Here is an 18383-nt window from a genome sequence, read left to right on the forward strand (position 1 = left end):
AGGACAATCTTCCCTTACAGTCAAGTTTTAATCTGGACTCCTCATTATTTGCAATGTAACAGTACAGAGTTCCACTAGGATTGCCCTGCTCTTGGATTTCAAAGTCTGCACATTTAGCCTGAGATCACTAGTACCCCTGACAAGTAGAGGCTCCATTCAAACTTAAGTTTCCCCCACCACAAAAAATACTTTATTCATAACATTTACAATTGAGCAATATGGGGCATTCTTCTGTACCCATTCACTGCACCCTACATTTACATTTGCTTCTTACTATATAACCATATAACAATTACAGCACAGAAACAGGCCATCTCGGCCCTTCTAGTCCATGCCGAATGCTTACTCTCACCTAGTCCCATCTACCTGCACTCAGCCCATAACCCTCCATTCCTTTCCTGTCCATATACTTATCTAATTTTTTTTTAAATGACAAAATCAAACCTGCCCCTACCATTTCTATTGGAAGCTCATTTGAGGTAAACATAATATTTACCTTATGCCAGTTTTTCTTTCCTAAACATGGGATCAGTGATAAATTTTGAGAGGTTATTATGCAGGACCTAACTTCTCAGTGCCCAGTGATGGGTGGGCAATAGACCATGGTCTTTCCTCATAATGCCTTGGTGGAACTCAAACCAGCAACGTGACCAGTTTACTGATAAGTTCTACTGTAATCAGATAAAGTGAGTAACATAATGGATGAAGAATGAAAGAATCCAGCACCACTTTAAAGTAAATGGTACACCAATGAAATGTAGCATTAACTTTCTCCAGAGAAATATTATTGAACATTGTTACTTTGAACTGCTACTTGCCCCCGCCTTCAAATCTTTTCACCTCTTTCACCATGCCTCTGACCTTCCCTCTTGTGCTAGTTTTCTCCCCACTCTTACCCTCATTCCAACAAATGCCTCTCTCACCATTAGGACTCACAAGAAGAGCACAATTAACTCCCTTTGCTCATTTAAAAATATGCCAACTCTTAATGTAAACACAGTTGCTACTTTTCATAAGTTTAAGCAAAGTTGCCACTGGCAGACAAAACTATTATGAACATGAACTTAGAAACTAATTGATATTGCCCTGCAGCCATTTCCTGAATGTTACCAAACGTAAGCAACGGGGTCAGCAGGACACAGACAAATGCAGTTGAGAACACTGGAGCTCAACATTCTTCTTACAGCACCTGATCTCTACAGCTATAACTAAGCCTTGTCTGCTAGCTGGAGCCAATGATGGAGATGTATAGATAAAGATGATATCCCAGAAATCGGGAGTGGTGAACTATCTTGAGAAGGTGTGCCCAAATTGGCAATAATCTTCTAAAAAATTCTCTAACCTGTTATGGTAATTTTGAGCAGAGATTATCATTGATTAATGAATTAGTAACAATACTTATGGCTTTTTTAAGGAAAAGGGAGGAGTCCTGTTACTTATATATGTGTATTCATTGTTTTAGTATTAATGCTAGTATAACAGAGACAGACTGAAATACATGAAGCATTTTAGAAAACTTGTCAAAAGTTATTAATATTAATCTTTTAAAAAGGCAATTGAAAAAAAAACATCACTTTTAAGTAGTATTGACATCGTAACTGTTAACTATCCAAAATATCAATGTGTAGACCAGGTCTGCAAGGATAGCAAAACGTATTATCCAACTTCACGTGGTCTCACAACCATCCAGTCAAACTAGCGTGAGATCTTTCTTGTGAAGACATCTCATTGATCTCAGGTTATAAAAAAGTCACTTGCTGCTTAATTTGGTAGAAAAGATAATCATTAGTTACCTTTTTTAATATGACTGGGGTTTAAAGAATCAAGGGGTGGTACTGCATACCATGTGCCAACAAATTTTTGGCTGTGCCATGCAGGGCACATGTGCCATAGGTTCGCCACACCTGTCCCAGCTAATGGCAAAAATCAGAGGATTATCCAAGGGGAGGGATCTGCTGAGCTTTGGAAGTGTAGAATCTTCTCCAATAGACCCGGTGAGCTGAAATGCCAGTACTTTAACTTCCAAAGTCAGTATAAAAGCCAGAAAATATTATACCTAGTGTACTATATAACTAAACTGTACCATTGAATGAAAATGGAGATAGAAGTGACCTCCAAAATTAATTCAACATAGTTTGCAGAGAAAACTAATGTTAACTTCAGGCTTATAATGAGAGAAAAAAAACAAAATTATTCTTGTGTGATGATTTTATCATTGCAAATTATATCCATCACTATTTTCATCAGTGACAGTACTGGGAGAACTCAATAGGGCAAGCAACATACTGTATATGGGGCAAAGGATGGTTGATGATTCAGGTTGAAACCCTATATCAGAAAAGGTGCCTATGCATCTGCCTCCGCAAATAGTACTTGAAATGTAGAGTTCTTCTATTTATTTATTTTTTATTTGGAGATATGGCACAGTAACATGCCCAACGAGCCAGTGCCGCCCAATTAATCTACTAACTCCTACATCATTGGAATATGGGAGGGAACTGGACCACCCAGAGGAAATCCATGCCGTCACTGAGAGAAGGTACAAACTCCTTACAGTGGTGGAACTAAACCCATTTTGCTGGCGCTGTAATAGCATTATGCTAACCGCCACGCTGCCATTCTCCCTACGGCTTATCTTTTTAAAAGTCTAGATGTATCCACCATGTTCTGCAAGCGCAAATTCAAAAGTCTCACAACCCCATCGGTACAGTGTGCGCACGTGACACGTGTAGGCACCGCAGACTGATGAAGTGGCACAGTGGTGCTGCCAACCATCCTTTGATCCAACCTTTCAGAGCACAGTCTTCACTGGGAATACACCACCAGAGAATTCAGAACGTAAATCAAAATTTTCTTTACAAGCATGACAGTAACTTAAAAGGTCAAAATTCTATAAATGAATGCTGGCATTTTAAATGGACCAAAATTCTCATGAAACACATCTTTGAATTTGTGAAGTGTGCACAAGGTTAGGATCAAAGTCTCATACATCTGATACTATTTCTAGAAATGTTAGTAAAAACAGAAAACAATCCCAGAGAAAACTAATCAGTACACATCATAAGGAATCTAACATTATACTTCCACAATTTCTTCTATTTAACATACATTTTTGCCAAAAGTGCAAGCAGAACTGTTATTACCTAGCCGATCCATATTCTGGTGGTGATTGGTAGCGTAGGATGGTTGCTTCCTGTCTAATGGCAAGAGTGCCAGTATATGGTTTTGGCAATTCCTGAAGAATTCCTGAGGGTGCATCATTGTAGAAGTGCCCAAGCTCTTGAGATTGATTAAGTGTTGAAAATATCTGCCTGACTTTAAAAGGGTATTCTGGAGGTGGACCTCTTGAATCTACTCCTTTTGTGGGGGTCTGTGAAGATGGTTGTCCCCCATTCTTGAAGACTTTGTTACTTTGTTGGGAAGGAATATTGTTGCTTGAGACAGCAGGATGTGACTTTACACCATTCCGTTCCAGAGAAAGTTGCATTAACCTCTCACTAAGTGAACGAACATGACCTTGTTTAAGTTCCTTTAGTGCTTCATCTTTGTGCACCTGCCCAGAGCTTACTCGGTTGACTGTAGGTCTCCCCTCAGTCTTTGCTTTCTGACTGGTGGCTCCGGTAACATATAAACCAGAAGCAATAGTTGTGTGCTGCTGCCCTCTGAAGAACTGAGACTGTGCTTTGGCTTCCTCATAGGTTGGTAGCTCATCAATATTCTGCTGCACTATAGTGAGTTGAGCCTGCTTCTCCATCACAGTGTTGTCCACCTGATGCTCTTGCCCTTGAGGTTCTTGGCGTGCTGACTGGTGGACCATTTGTAGATCTTCCTGCACAAGGTTTTCTGTAGAAGAGTGCGTGCTCCCAATGTTGTTGGATGGTCCTGCACTCCCCGTGGCTTGCTGTTGTATTGCCAGTAAGTTCATGTTCTCATTTGGATTCCCATACCTTAAATGCTCCTGAATTAAGCGCTGCAAAACATTTCCTGTTGCTACCTCTTCTGAATCTCGCATTTCAAATTTCGGAGCCCTGATGAGTTCCTGAGGAGGATGGCTGGAAAGTAGCTCTTTACCTAGAAAAAAAGAGTGCTATATTTTTTATGTGTTTAACTTAAAATATAGGCAGTGGCATTATTTGGACACAAATACAAAGTGCATTTTCATCCTACACAGGACAGCCAAATATTGCAATATATTGAAATCAGTAACAAGTAGTTGCAAATATCAGCCTTGGCTTAATGACAACATTTTCATACAAGTCAGAAAGTCACAAGTACAAATCCTGTTGTAGAAACTTGAGCACAAAATCTAGGCAGAATCTTCATTTGCACTGTAGTATGTCTTTCAACTGAAATGTTAAGTCAGTCTTCTTTCCGTCCATGCCACTATTTGAAAATTCAAAATTTCACGCTACCATGTTTCCCTACATTCATATTGCTTTAAAACGTATTACCTGATTATTTACATTTTTCTAACTTTGTTAAGCACCACTGTTCTATGTGTTTGCAATGTAACACAAAGGCTAAGTGGACTTCAAAAATATTTCAGTGTCTGGGAAGTGTCAAGAAAGAGGAGAACAATGCAAGATCTTTCTTTAGGTACTCAAAGGAGACCTGTAATGCACTGATTTCTTTGAAATGTATTGCTGTGCTGTTCTGTAAGGCACTGGGGATTTAAATCTATGTTCACAAGAGAACAGTGAGTTCAAAGTAACATTCATTTATGCTGTCAGTTTGTCTAAATTTAAAAGTTTAAAAGAAATAAACAGAGCATTTGCAAGTTAGTGATATAAACCGAACTTCAATTTCAAGCACACATCTTGAATCTCTCATTAATAGAAGTAATTTTCCCAGACCACACCCCCCAATACAGACCAGAACTCAATTTTCATTTAACTCTTGCGATCAGTGAAAAGTCAGATAGAAGGGTACCTTCTTCACTTGCATCAGTTTCTTCTCTATTTAATGGAAAATGTGCATGACGTAGTTCAATCTCTTCATAAGAACCCTGTTCATATAGATACCCATTTTGTTCTAATAGACAAAATGGTGTACCAGGGTAATAAGCATCAAAGGAATCTGTAAATTAAAAGAAAATGTCAATTAACAGCAGCAATCCACCTAGTTTGCAACAAAGACCAGGCATCCTTGGGCTCTTCATTGTAAGTACTATCATTTGATGAATTTTGCTACATTGGAAAGATAACAAAAAATAAAATTTGACAGTAATTTTAGTTTATTTTTACTTGCTTAAGTTCTTAGTGTATTTTAAAACCAATCTAGTGCAAACTATCAATGTTCCTTGATTTCTATTTTCCTTCTTACTTGCTGCACTGCTAGATACCACCATTAAGAGACATTAGCCCAAATTCCTGTGCAATGTGCAGAATTCCCTCTCCTTTTTTCTATCTTTTAAAGTTTTAAAAGATTAAAGTTGAGCTTATTGTTGTACACACAAGGACATATACGCACAGGTGAAATGAAAACCTTACAACAGCATCATGGGAACTTAGCATTCACAAGAAAAACATATTTAACAAATTATACACAATTTTTACAGACTAGAATACAATTGCAACAAAAGTCCATTTTCATGCAATGTGATCAAATTGGTCACATTGTTGCTAAAATCTAGTGATTTGGCTTTTGTTGGATGCTTCAAAAACCAAATGGTTTAAGGAAAGTAGCTGTTCTTGAATCTGGTGCTGTGGGACTTTAGGCTTCTGTACCTCCTTCTCGATGGTAGCTATGAAAGCCAACAATATTCTTCCCTACACAATGCCAGGAAATAAAGTACAATGAACTAAGTTGCTGAGTGTACTCAAATGTTGAGAAGTACGGCAGTTTGTCCACTTCATAACCATCAGTGTTTCCCAGTTCAATTCTATTTAAAATGTAGAGAAATGAATGTGAACACAAAGGACAAAGTATCTGTTTTCTACTATGATATAATGCTAATGCCATGGCTGGCTGTTCTACTGTGGTACTAAAGACTGGGTCGTTGAGCTTAGCCCTAAATGTTTGATTTTCAAGCAAAGGAGGAGAGTTTCATTTAGAAATTGAAGTATTAAGAGCAAAATAGTTCCCAAGACTAGTGTTAAAATAGATCAAAGCAAATTTCAGAAAACAGAAATAACCATATTTGAAGCAAAATTATGAAGCAGAACCAACATAATCTTTTCAAGCAGTGAATCAGTGGAATTCTTTTTCCAGGGAAGCACTAAAGGCTACCTCATTAAATATATTTAAAACACAGTTAAACAAATTTTTGCATAGCAGAGAAATTAAGGATTTATGGGAAAAAGGGAGCTAGCTGAGTTCACGGCCAGATCAACCATGATTCAACCAGAAACTAGCTCATAGAGTCTATACTGACCATGATGCTCACTCATCTCCTGTTATTTTCACCTAAAAAGTGGGAATTTTAAAACAATCCGACTTATAAAATAATTTTTAGACCCTTGGAGCTTGTTAAGCTATTATTATATTTCACTGCACTATTGAACTTCGTTGCAGAGCAGATTTGACTGGCCAGATGGCCAACTCCAGCTCCTATTTTTTATGTTCTTGCTTTGCAGATCTTTGTAATATAATTTTTATTGAATTTTCAAAAAATACATGAAAAAATAGAATCTACCCTCCCCCCTCCCCTTAACCCTCCCCCCCCATATATAGTCCTACCTAAAAAGAAAGAAAAAGAAAAAAAAGAAAAAAAAGAAAAGAACCGCCTGGGTATTGGAAGGTTTCCACACGCTCCATGGGATTCAAAATAAATTTGGTATAATTATTCGTTACTTTCCCCAAGTGACCAAAGTCTTTATCAGAGCACTTAAATATGCCATCCTATCTTTTGTAAATAAGGGTGCCAAATATTCAAAAATGTTACATATTTATCTCTTAAATTATAAGTAATTTTTTCAAGTGGAATAGAACTAGCCATTTCATTATTCCAACGATCCATACTTAAATACGAATCAGATTTCCAAGTAACTGCTATATTTCTTAGCTACTGCCAATGCAATTTTTATAAATTCTTTCTGATATTTATTCAATTTAAGTTTCGGTTTTATCCCTGCAATATCACCTAATAAAAATAATACAGGGTTATGTGGAAGTTGAGTTGCAGTAATTTGTTCCAATAAGATTCTTAAATTTATCCAAAAGGGTTGAATTTTAAAACAAGACCAAGTAGAATGTAAAAAAGTACCAATTTCTTGATTACACCGAAAACATTTATCAGATAGATTTGAATTTAATCTATTTATTTTTTGCGGTGTAATATATAATTGGTGTAAAAAATTATATTGTACTAATCTAAGTCGAACATTTATTGTATTTGTCATACTGTCAAGACAAAGTCTTGACCAATTTGTTTCATCAATAATAATATTCAGATCTGTTTCCCATTTTTGCTTTGACTTATGGGTTCCTTGTTTAATTGTCTGTTCTTGAATCAAATTATACATACAAGAAATAAATTTTTTAATTTTCCCTTTTTGAATTAAAATTTCAATTTCATTAGGTTTTGGCAAAAACATTGTTTGACCCAGCTTACCTTTTAAGTAAGCCCTTAATTGAAAGTAACAAAAGAAAGTATTATTAGATATTTTATATTTATCCTTTAATTGTTCAAATGACATCAATATACCTCGTTCAAAACAATCTCCTATAAATTTAATCCCTTTTTGGTACCAATTATATAAAAGTTGATTGTCCATTGTAAAAGGAATAAGTCTGTTTTGGAACAAAGGTCTCCTTGCTAATAGAGGTTTCTGTGTTTCATTATCAACATTTATCTTATTCCATAGATAATCAAATGTGTTAATATAGGAGATTCTTTCTTTTCCCGTATCGATTTAGATTCCCATTTATATATAAAATCTTCAGGTCTATTTTCTCCTATCTTGTCTAGTTCTATTTTAATCCATGCTGGTTTTCGATCATCGAAGAAAGATGCAATAAATCTAAGTTGATTTGCTTTATAATAGTTTTTAAAGTTTGGAAGTTGTAACCCTCCTAACCCAAATTTACATGTCAATTTTTCCAATGATATTCTTGACATTTTACCTTTCCAAAGAAATTTTCTCACACATTTATTTAACTCTTGAAAAAATTTCTGTGGCAATTGTATTGGTAATGTTTGAAACAAATACTGTAATCTAGGAAATATATTCATTTTTACAACATTGACTCTACCTACTAATGTTATTGGTAATATCATCCATTTGTCAAGATCTTCTTGAATTTTTTTCAATAGTGGTAAATAATTAAATTTATAAAAATTCTTTAGATCATTATCAAGTCTTATACCTAAATACTTTATACCATTTACCGGCCATCTAAATTGGGTTACTAATCGACATTGACTATAGTCTCCTTTAGTAAGAGGTAAAATTTCACTTTTATCCCAATTTATTTTGTAACCTGATACCTTCCCATATTCATCCAATCTAGAAGATAATTTATGTAACGAATGCTGTGGATTTGTTAAATAGATCAAAACATCATCGGCAAAAAGATTAATTTTATATTCCTCCTGATTAACTCTAAAACCCATAATATCTGGATCAATTCTAATTAGTTCTGCTAATGGCTCTATCGCCAATACAAATAAAGCAGGTGATAGTGGACAACCTTGTCTAGTTGACCTTTTTAACTGGAATGGTGTTGAAATTTGAGAGTTTGTCACTACTTTAGCTTTAGGGTTAGAATTTAAAGTTTTAATCCAATTTATAAAAGATGTTCCTAACCCATATTTTTCTAGTACTTTAAATAAAAAATCCCATTCTAATCTATCAAATGCTTTTTCTGCATCCAAAGCTACTACTATACTCTTCTCATCCCTTTTTTGTGCCAAATGAATTATACTGAGTAGCCGAGTTACATTATCTGTCAATTGTCTATTTTTAATAAATCCTGTTTGATCCATATGTATTAATTTTGGTAAATATTTAGATAATCTATTCGATAAAATTTTTGCTATTATTTTATAATCTGTATTCAATAAAGAAATAGGCCTATATGATGCTGGTTTCATAGGATCTCTGGCTTTTTTTGGCAATACTATTACAATCGCTGTTGAAAAAGATTCTGGAAGTTTATGTATTTTTTCTGCTTGACATATTAGTTCCATAAAAAGAGGAAATAATAAATCTTTAAATTTTTTTATAAAATTCAGGTGGGAAACCATCTTCTCCTGGAGATTTATTACTTTGGAGTGATCCTAAAGCTTCTTCAACTTCTTTTAATGTAAAAGGCATATCTACTCCCTTCTGTTCTTCCAAATTCAATTTTGGAAGAGAAACTTGTGATAAAAACCTTTCCATCTCATTAACATCATTTTGGGATTCTGATTGATATAATTCAGAATAGAAATTTTTAAAAGTTTCATTTATTTCAAGAGGTTTATAAGATATTTTATTTGCCCTTGTTCTAGTTGCATTTATTGTTTTGGAAGCTTGTTCAGTTTTCAACTGCCAGGCAAGAATTTTATGTGCTGTCTCACCTAACTCATAATACCTTTGTTTAGTTCTTATAATTGCTTTTTCCGTTCTATATGTCTGAAGCGTATTATATTGTAACTTCTTATTGACAAGTTGTTTTCGTTTTTCTTCTGACATATATCTTTGAGATTCTTTTTCTATTTTTGTAATCTCTTTTTCCAATTGATCTAGTTCTGCCATATATTCTTTCTTAATTTTAGACGTATAACTTATTATCTGGCCCCTAAGATATGCTTTCATCGCATCCCATAATATAAATTTATCATCCACTGAATGAAAATTTGTATCCAAAAAAAATTGAATCTGCTTTTTCATAAAATCACAAAAATCTTGACGTTTTAATAATGTTGAATTAAATCTCCATCTATAAGCCACTTCTTCCTTATCAGCCATTATTATTGTCATTAATAAAGGGGAATGATCTGATAATATTCTTGCTTTATATTCCATATTTTTCACTCTGTGTTGAATATGCATTGATAATAGAAACAAATCTATCCTCGAGAAAGTTTTATGTCTATGGGAGTAGAACGAATAGTCTCTTTCTTTAGGATTGATTCTTCTCCATATATCAATCAGATTTAAATCCTTCATCAATGATAAAGTTAAATTTACTACCTTCGATTTTATAACAGCCTTGGTTGATCTATCTAAGACTGGGTCTAAGCGCTTTGTAGATCTTAATGGGGTAAACTTATTCCATTGATTTTTTTCCCCTGGAATTGGTTGCCAGTTACCACAAATTGGTTGCCACCCCAGGCCTTCAATAAGCGAAAGCAGGTCTGTGGGTTACTTTAATGGCAATCCTACCTAATTTGAATTGTTACATACAAAGTCTTTATTATTCATTGACTTGCTGTCCATGGATCCATACACTTACGAGATTGGCCACCTATTACAGAGAGCAATAGTAACATACCACTTTTCTTCAAAGTCCTTGCTTGCGCATCCTATTTGCCATGAGGCAGATTGCATTTGATGTTGTTTCACCTTGCCGAGTTAGGAACACTTGGGATCCGAAACATGGGTAGATTTATCAGAGGTAGAATCTAGAATGTAATCTGGGTGTGTGGCTAATGCCAGGGTTAGGAACATCAGGCATCAGAAGATTAGCGCACTTACAGTTGGAGCCAAGATCCAGCATTGCTGGAACTAAGGCCAGGGACATTAGGAATCAGCAATATATGAACAGTACTCATTTCAGAGGTCTTCCAGCACTGGCCAGAAATTAGTGAGGAGAACTAGGAGACACTATTAGTAGTTGTCTTAATGACAGAAAGAATATGATACAACCTCAGGAGTACACAGCTTCTTCTAAATGTGGAGAACCACAAGTTCTTAACAAAGATTTTCTGCTTTCCCTTGCGGAGCGCTCGGTTAGAGATTTATCCAGCATAATCTGTGAAATGCCTGGGATTTGAACTGTTTGGGAAATGCTTCTGATGATAAAACATTATGCTTTGTAAAAAGATGCAACAAAGTTTGATAGTGCAGTGAAATATAATAATAGCTTAACAAGCTCCAAGGGTCTAAAATATTATTTTATAAGTCGGATTGTTTTAAAATTCCCACTTTTTAGGTGAAAATAACAGGAGATGACTGAGCATCATGGTCAGTATAGACTCTATGAGCTGGTTTCTGGCTGGAGCTGGGGTTATGAATTTGGGCGATTATATTGACAACTCCTGGTTGCTGCTTCAATGTAGCCACTAGCCACTATCATAGATGGTAAGAAAAGTCCATAGAAAATAGAAGAGTACAGAACCATCCAGAGTTAGTTATTCTCCTCCCTGCAAGGCTGCAGTAATTCAAAGACATCTGAACTGAAAAATACAAGCTAAAGCTTACATAGAAGCTGTTATAATGATCAGTCACAGACTTCAAATGTTTGTGCTGAAGAAATCCCAGAGGATGAAGGAGGACAGAACAGAGATGACGGCAGAGGAGCATTAGCTGGAATTTCTGGAAGCAATTCGGAAGGCACAGGATATATACATCCCAAAGAGGAAGAAGTATTCTAAAGGAAAGATGACACAACCATAGCTAACAAGAGAAGTCAAAGCCTACATAAAAGCCAAAGAGAAGGCATATAATAGAGCAATGATTAGAGGGAAGTTAAAGTATTGGGAAGCTTTTAAAAACTAACAGAAGGCAACTAAAAAAGTCATTAAGGTAGCGATGGAATACAAAAGTAAGCTAGCCAATAATATTAAAGAGGATACTAAAAGTTTCTTCAGATACATAAAGTGTAAAAGAGAGGCAAGAGTGGACATCAGACCACTGGAAAATGATGCTGGAGTGGTAGTAATGGGGGACAACAAAATAGTGGATGAACTGAATAAGTTTCTTGCACCAGTCTTCACTATGGAAGACACTAACAGAATAGTAGAAGCTGCAGGTGTCAGGGGGCATGAAGTGTGTGAAGTTACCATGATTAGAAAAGGTTCTTGGGAAATTGAAAGGTCTGAAGTTAGATTAGTCACCTGGAGCAGATGGTGTGCACCTCAGAGTTCTGAAAGAATGTCTGAAGAGATTATGGAGGCATTCTGGAATGGCTCTGGAAGACTGGAAATTGGGAAATATCACTCCACCCTTCAAGAAGGGAGAGAGGCAGAAGAAAGGAAACTATAGGCCAGTTAGTTTGACCGCAGTGGTTGGGAAGATGTTGGAATCGATATTAAGGATGAGGTCACAGGGTACTTGAAGGAACATGATAAACGCGTCTCTAGTCAGCATGGTTTCCTCAACAGAAAATTTTGCCTGACAAATTTATTGAAGCTCTTTGAAGAAGTAACAAGCAGAATAGACAAAGGAGAATTGGTCAATGTTGTGTACTTGGATTTTCAGAAAGTATTTGACTAGGTGCCACACGTAAGGCTGCTTAACAAGCTACAAGCCCGTGGTATTACAAGAAAGATTCTAGCATGGATAAAGCAGTGGTTGATTGGCAGGAGGCAAAGACTGGGAATAAAGGGAGCCTTTTCTGACTGGCTGCTGATTACTAGCAGTGTTCCACAGGAGTCTGTGTGGGACTGCTTTTTATGTTGTATGTCAATGATTTGGATGATGGAATTGATGGCTTTGTTGCAAAGTTTGCAGACAATATAAAGATAGGTGGAGGGGCTGGTAGCTTTGAGAAAGTAGAGAGGCTGCATAAGGACAGACAGATTAGTAGAATGGGAAAGAAATGGCAGATGGAATAACTAACATTACTCAAAGGTCAGATATCCTCCAGCGACTATATTACAGAACTAACAAATATTCAAGAAACATTGATGATGCCTCTGAATATTACAGACCAGTTAGCTTCAAAAAAATAAGGAAAATATTGAAGCCTGGACTCTTAGGCTGCAGTAACAGTGAAACTATCAGTGCTCACCATCTTAATCCCATGAGGTTAACTGCAACGATGGGACTTGACACAAACATTCTTTAAACATACAAATCCTGACATTGTCAATGATTTAGCTCTCCTCCAGTCTGTGATTAACAGGCCTCTTTAAGGAATCAAGGGATCCCTTGTATGCAATGAATTTAAGTTATTTATAAACAAACCTCACTGCATGATTTACTGTAAAGCTACACTTTGCTGCAGAAAGCCTTAGTTTTTAAAATGTGGACAATTGGGCAAACATTCTGACACTTAGAAAATTCTAAAGCATGAATCTCATTTCTAAACAAGTAGTTAGAGAAAATCAAAGTAAATTCAAGTAGAGTCAATATGGTTAAGAATTGGAAATGTCTTACAAACTGATTACACTTGGAGAATCTAATTAGCCGGGTGAATGAAGGGGGAAGAGCAGATGTGCTGTATTTGGATTCACCTAAACCTCAAATGTCAAGCTGCAATATGTGAATAATGATTACATTTGTGAACTTCAGAAGCTGTGTTTCAAGACATTATCAGCTCAATCACTAAAGCACAAGAGGATGACCTTACACTCAACACCCAAAAGACTATCTGCCTCCACTACCCTCCACCAATAAAGGTCCACCCCAATAATCAAAAAATAATTACATTACTTCCCATAACTTGAGTCTTTTTTTGGACAATGGTTCAATTAATCACTGCTCCCTCATGCCAAAGTACAGCACTTGGTTGAGGAAGGAAAAATGCACCTGAAGATCAGGGCCTCAGGTCTGATGAAAACTCATTCTCCTCTGCAGCAGTGATCCCTACCCTCCGAAATCCTTCTGAGACCTGAACTATCTACAGCAGCTAGCTCAAGGCTCTGGAGGAAAACCACCAATATTGTGTTCAAAGTACATTTATTATCAAAGTACATACATATCGCCATATACAGTCCTGAGTTTCATTTTCTTGCAGACACACTCATTAAACCCAATAATCATAATAAAATCAATGAAAGACCACACCAGCAGGGGGGTCCATCCGTGTGCAAAAGACAACAAAATGTGCAAATAAACAAGGAAAAAATAAATAATGATAATAAATATCAAGAACATGAAATGCAGAGTCTTTGAAAGCGAGTCCGTAGGTTGTGGGAACATTTAGTGACAGGGTGAGTGAAGTTACCCCATTTGGTTCAGGAGCCTGACGGTTGAGTAATAACTGTTCCTGAACCTGGTGGTGAGAGTCCTGAGGCTACTGTACCTTCTTACTGATGGCAGCAGTGAGAAGAGAGCATGACCCGCTGGTGAGAGAGTCTCTTATGATATATGCTGCTTTCCTGCAACAATGCTCCATGCAGACACTCTCAATGGTGGGGAGGGCTTTACCCGTAATGGACTGAGCTGTATCCACTACTTTCTAACAGGATTTTCCATTCAAAAGCAGTGGTATTTCCAGCCAGTCATTATACTTGCCACCACACAGTTACAGAAGTTTGTTAAAGTTTTAGATATAATGCCGTATCTTGTCCAACATCTTAGGAAGTAGAGACACTGCTGTCATAGTTCTTCTTCGTAGTTGCACTTATATGCTAGGCTCAGGACAGGTCTTCTGAAATGATAACACCAAGGAATTTAAAGTTGCTGACTCTCTCCACCTCTGATCTGTGATGAGAACTGGCTCTGGTTTCCTCCTCACGAAGTCAATAATCAGTTCCCATGTCATCAAAATCCTCCAAATTCACTGAAAGGCAAAGCAAAACAATACCTGTGTCCTCTTACAGAGGACATCCCTGGCATTCAGGCCCTATTTATGTTCAGTCTGCTATGCTAAGCTGTCCAAGTCATTTATATGCCTGACAACTGTCCCTTAAAACAGTCTATTCTGAGCCCCATCATGGGGGGGGGAGAGAGAGAAGAGAGGAGAAGAGAGAGGAGGAGAGAGAGGAGGAGAGAGAGGAGAGAGAGGAGGAGAGAGAGGAGGAGAGAGAGGAGGAGAGAGAGGAGGAGAGAGAGGAGGAGAGAGAGGAGGAGAGAGAGGAGGAGAGAGAGGAGGAGAGAGAGGAGGAGAGAGAGGAGGAGAGAGAGGAGGAGAGAGAGGAGGAGAGAGAGGAGGAGAGAGAGGAGGAGGAGAGAGAGAGAGAGAGAGAGAGGAGGAGGAGAGAGAGAGAGAGAGAGAGAGGAGGAGGAGAGAGAGAGGAGGAGAGAGTGGAGGAGGAGAGAGAGAGGAGGAGAGAGTGGAGGAGGAGAGAGAGGAGGAGGAGAGAGAGAGAGAGAGGAGGAGGAGAGAGAGAGAGGAGGAGAGAGAGAGGAGGAGAGAGAGAGGAGGAGAGAGAGAGAGAGAGAGAGAGGAGAGAGAGAGAGGAGGAGAGAGAGAGGAGGAGAGAGAGAGAGAGAGAGATATAGATAGATAGAGAGATAGATAGAGAGATAGAGAGATAGATAGGATTGATTCAAGGATGCACTCAAAACTTCTTTGAAGCAGTGTCACATCCCAAATGACTCCTAGGAACTCTAGCTCATGACCACCAAAAGTGTGGAAAGAGCATTTGCTATCAAGAACCTCAAGGCTATTGGGCCTTCTTTAAGTATCAGAAGAAGCAAACCACCTCAAAAAAAAACACTAGGTCACCCTATTGACTAATTTCTGTCCCCTTTAAGTTAGAATCTCTGGATTTTACTGCGGTTTCCTCAGCTATTTCAGAGCCCACAAAACAATGGTACAGCAAGTAATCGTCATCCAAAAAGGACTGTCTAAGGCAGCAGGAGACCAATTTTCTATTAAGAAGTGAATACTAAGATATGATCCAATTCAGATAAGAAATTTTGGGCAAATCTTTTTATTTATGGAAAATCCAACATTAAAAATCATAAATGTCAGTCAATACTGATAAACCCAATAAGGAAGTAAAAGAAAATCTTACGCAGTTAAAGACTAGAAAGAAGCTGAACATGCTATCACAGGTAGCATTTTAGGGAAGATTAGAAAAGCAAAGCAGAAAAAGACAGAATGAAGATTGGTTACAGCGCAAGTACAAAACAGGCCATTTTTGTATGGTGGACCACTGGCTAGAAATTCTGATAAATTAAACTGATGTTGCAACAGGCAACTGATGACTGTTAAGCAACACACACAAAATGCTGGAGGAACTCAACATCTACGGCTTCTGCAGAGTCTCCTGTGTCAATGGTACAGAAAATCTGCAGATGTTGGAAATCCAAAGCAACACACACAAAATGCTGGAGGAACTCAGTGGGCCAGGCAGCATCTATGGTTCCAATCACAAACAAGAGAAAATCTTCAGATGCTAGAATCTGTCCTGCCAAAGGGTCTCGGTCCAAAACATTGACTGCACTCTTTTCCATAGATGCTGCCTGGCCTGCTAAGTTCCTCCAGCATTTTGTGTGTGTTGCTGTGTCATTGGTGCTTGCTGCATGGGTGAACCCTTCAGATTAAATTTCAATTGCACATTTTCACAAGAAAGAATAGGGTTGGGAGATAATTTGGGAAGAGGCCAGGTAAATAGTCTGGATTAATAAGTAAAATAACTAACTTTACAGCATTCCCAATCCAATGCTTTGTTACATATAGTCATCTCAAAGGTGACAAACAATGATTGCTCTCTGGACAATTTGACCTAAACTCTCTTGCAACACTCCAAGAGGGACAAGGCGTAGGGGAATACTACTCTCATCTCAGAAACAAGTTAGGCCACAAAGGTCTGTCTCGCTGAATTTCAAGAGTGACATAAAATAATCTGGAAACCCTGTTTCACAATGAAATGTAAAGCTTTCAAATGTTTAAAAATAGAAAACTGTCATGCTTTTAACTTTACAGGCATTTGTAATTCTGGAGATCTACCCCAAAGGTACACTTGAACACAAAGTCCCGCAGCTAGAAATCCTCCATTAAATGCTTCACTTTTTCCATTTTGAAGATTAAATGCAATTATTAAATAAAAACATTCGATCTACATTTTATAAAATCTAATTACCTTATTTAAATGTAGAAACCAAATTTTAAAATCTAACCTGATATTTTTGGTCAAGAAAAAAATCCCACCCACATGAATACCTGTTGTTAAAGCTGATACTGAGGTTGAACATTTGTGAATGAAACACTAGTGCAAGAAACTACCATTAAAATAGTTACAAACACATTTGCAGTAACCCAAACACACTCAGAAATAATACTCAAGTAGATTAATTAAAAACATTAAGGCACCTTTTCCCCTATCAGACATCTAACTATTAATTTCAAAGTTCAACTGACAGATTCCCAGTCCATGAAATGGGATTTTGAGGAAACAGAGTCTAGTGAAATGATGCAGGTGTCACAGGGCGACTCTTAACTGGAGAGGAAAGCAACACTTCAGCCTGTGGGTGAAGTACCAAGTTTCTGTCCAGTTAAGTACACTCAGAATTTAAACTGAAGATTGACCTCTATATTACAGCCTTCGTTCCAGCTTGCAGCCATGATTTCAGCTCATGAAAATGGCAGCAAGTCCATTCTGTAAATGGAAATAATTTTAGATTAATAAATTATTGACAGTAATTACATTAAAGTGTTTAAGAAAAAGGCACAAGGTCATTCATGATTCTGTGTTTGGACACAGGAAAAACTGAATGTGTAACAAATCTTCAAGAAACCTTGATGAGGCCCCTGAATATTACAGACCAGTTAGCTTAAAAACTGAGGAAAACATTGAGGCCTGGACTTTTAGGCTGCAGTAACAGTGAAACTTATCAGTGCTCACCATCTTAATCCCATGAGGTTAACAGCAACTTTGGGACTTGACACAAGCATTCTTTAAACATACAAATCCTGACATTGTCAATGATTTAGCTCTCCTCCAGTCTGTGATTAACAGGCCTCTTTAAGGAATCAAGGGATCCCTTGTATGCAATGAATTTAAGTTACTTATAAACAAACCTCACTGCATGATTTACTGTAAAGCTACACTTTGTTGCAAAAAGTCCAAGTTTTTAAATGTGAACAATCTAGCAAACAATCTGACCTTTATAAAATTCTAAGGTATGTGTGTACAGTATCTCATTACTAAACAAGTAGTTAAAGAAAATCAAAGTAAAATAAAGTAGATTCAACGTGCTTTTAAGAATTGGAAGTGTCTTACAAACTGATTACAGTTCTTGAAGAATCTAACTAGCTGGGTGGATAAAGGGGAAAGATAAATGCTGTATTTGAATTTTGAGAAGCCATCTAATGAGGTGACAACTTCAAGGTACCAACAGAAGAGCTGATGAAATATGAGTTATTAGCATGTAGAAAGAATTAACAGGTGATCAAAGAAAAGCAAAGACTGGACACAAGGCTCATGTACAGTTGGCAAGCTGTAACAAAGTGGGATACCACAGGAATAAGGGGTATAGATGGAGAGGGTCGGTGGCTTTAAATTCCTGGGCATTAACATATCAGAAGATCTGTCCAGGGACCAGCACATAAGTGTTATCACAAAGGAGGGACAGCAGCGTCTCTACTTTCTTAAAAGCTTGCATAGATTTTGTGTGTCA

The 18383-nt window shown here is 37.2% G+C and overlaps 1 protein-coding gene across 7 annotated transcripts in view; it reads right to left on the minus strand.

Annotated features, from left to right (window-relative positions):
* amotl1 (angiomotin like 1) overlaps nt 1–18383 on the minus strand; it is a 159551-nt gene that overhangs the window by 75328 nt on the left and 65840 nt on the right. For all 7 annotated transcript variants that reach the window (XM_063053836.1, XM_063053834.1, XM_063053839.1 and 4 more), the window contains 2 exons: nt 4930–5076; nt 3144–4071 (listed from right to left, as the gene is read on the minus strand). In XM_063053836.1, coding sequence (XP_062909906.1) covers nt 3144–4071; nt 4930–5076 — 1075 coding nt within the window. The remainder of the gene's footprint in view (nt 1–3143; nt 4072–4929; nt 5077–18383) is intronic.

The sequence above is a fragment of the Mobula hypostoma genome, chromosome 7 (genome assembly GCF_963921235.1).
Source record: "Mobula hypostoma chromosome 7, sMobHyp1.1, whole genome shotgun sequence".
In the NCBI taxonomy this organism is placed as follows: Eukaryota; Metazoa; Chordata; class Chondrichthyes; order Myliobatiformes; family Myliobatidae; genus Mobula; species Mobula hypostoma.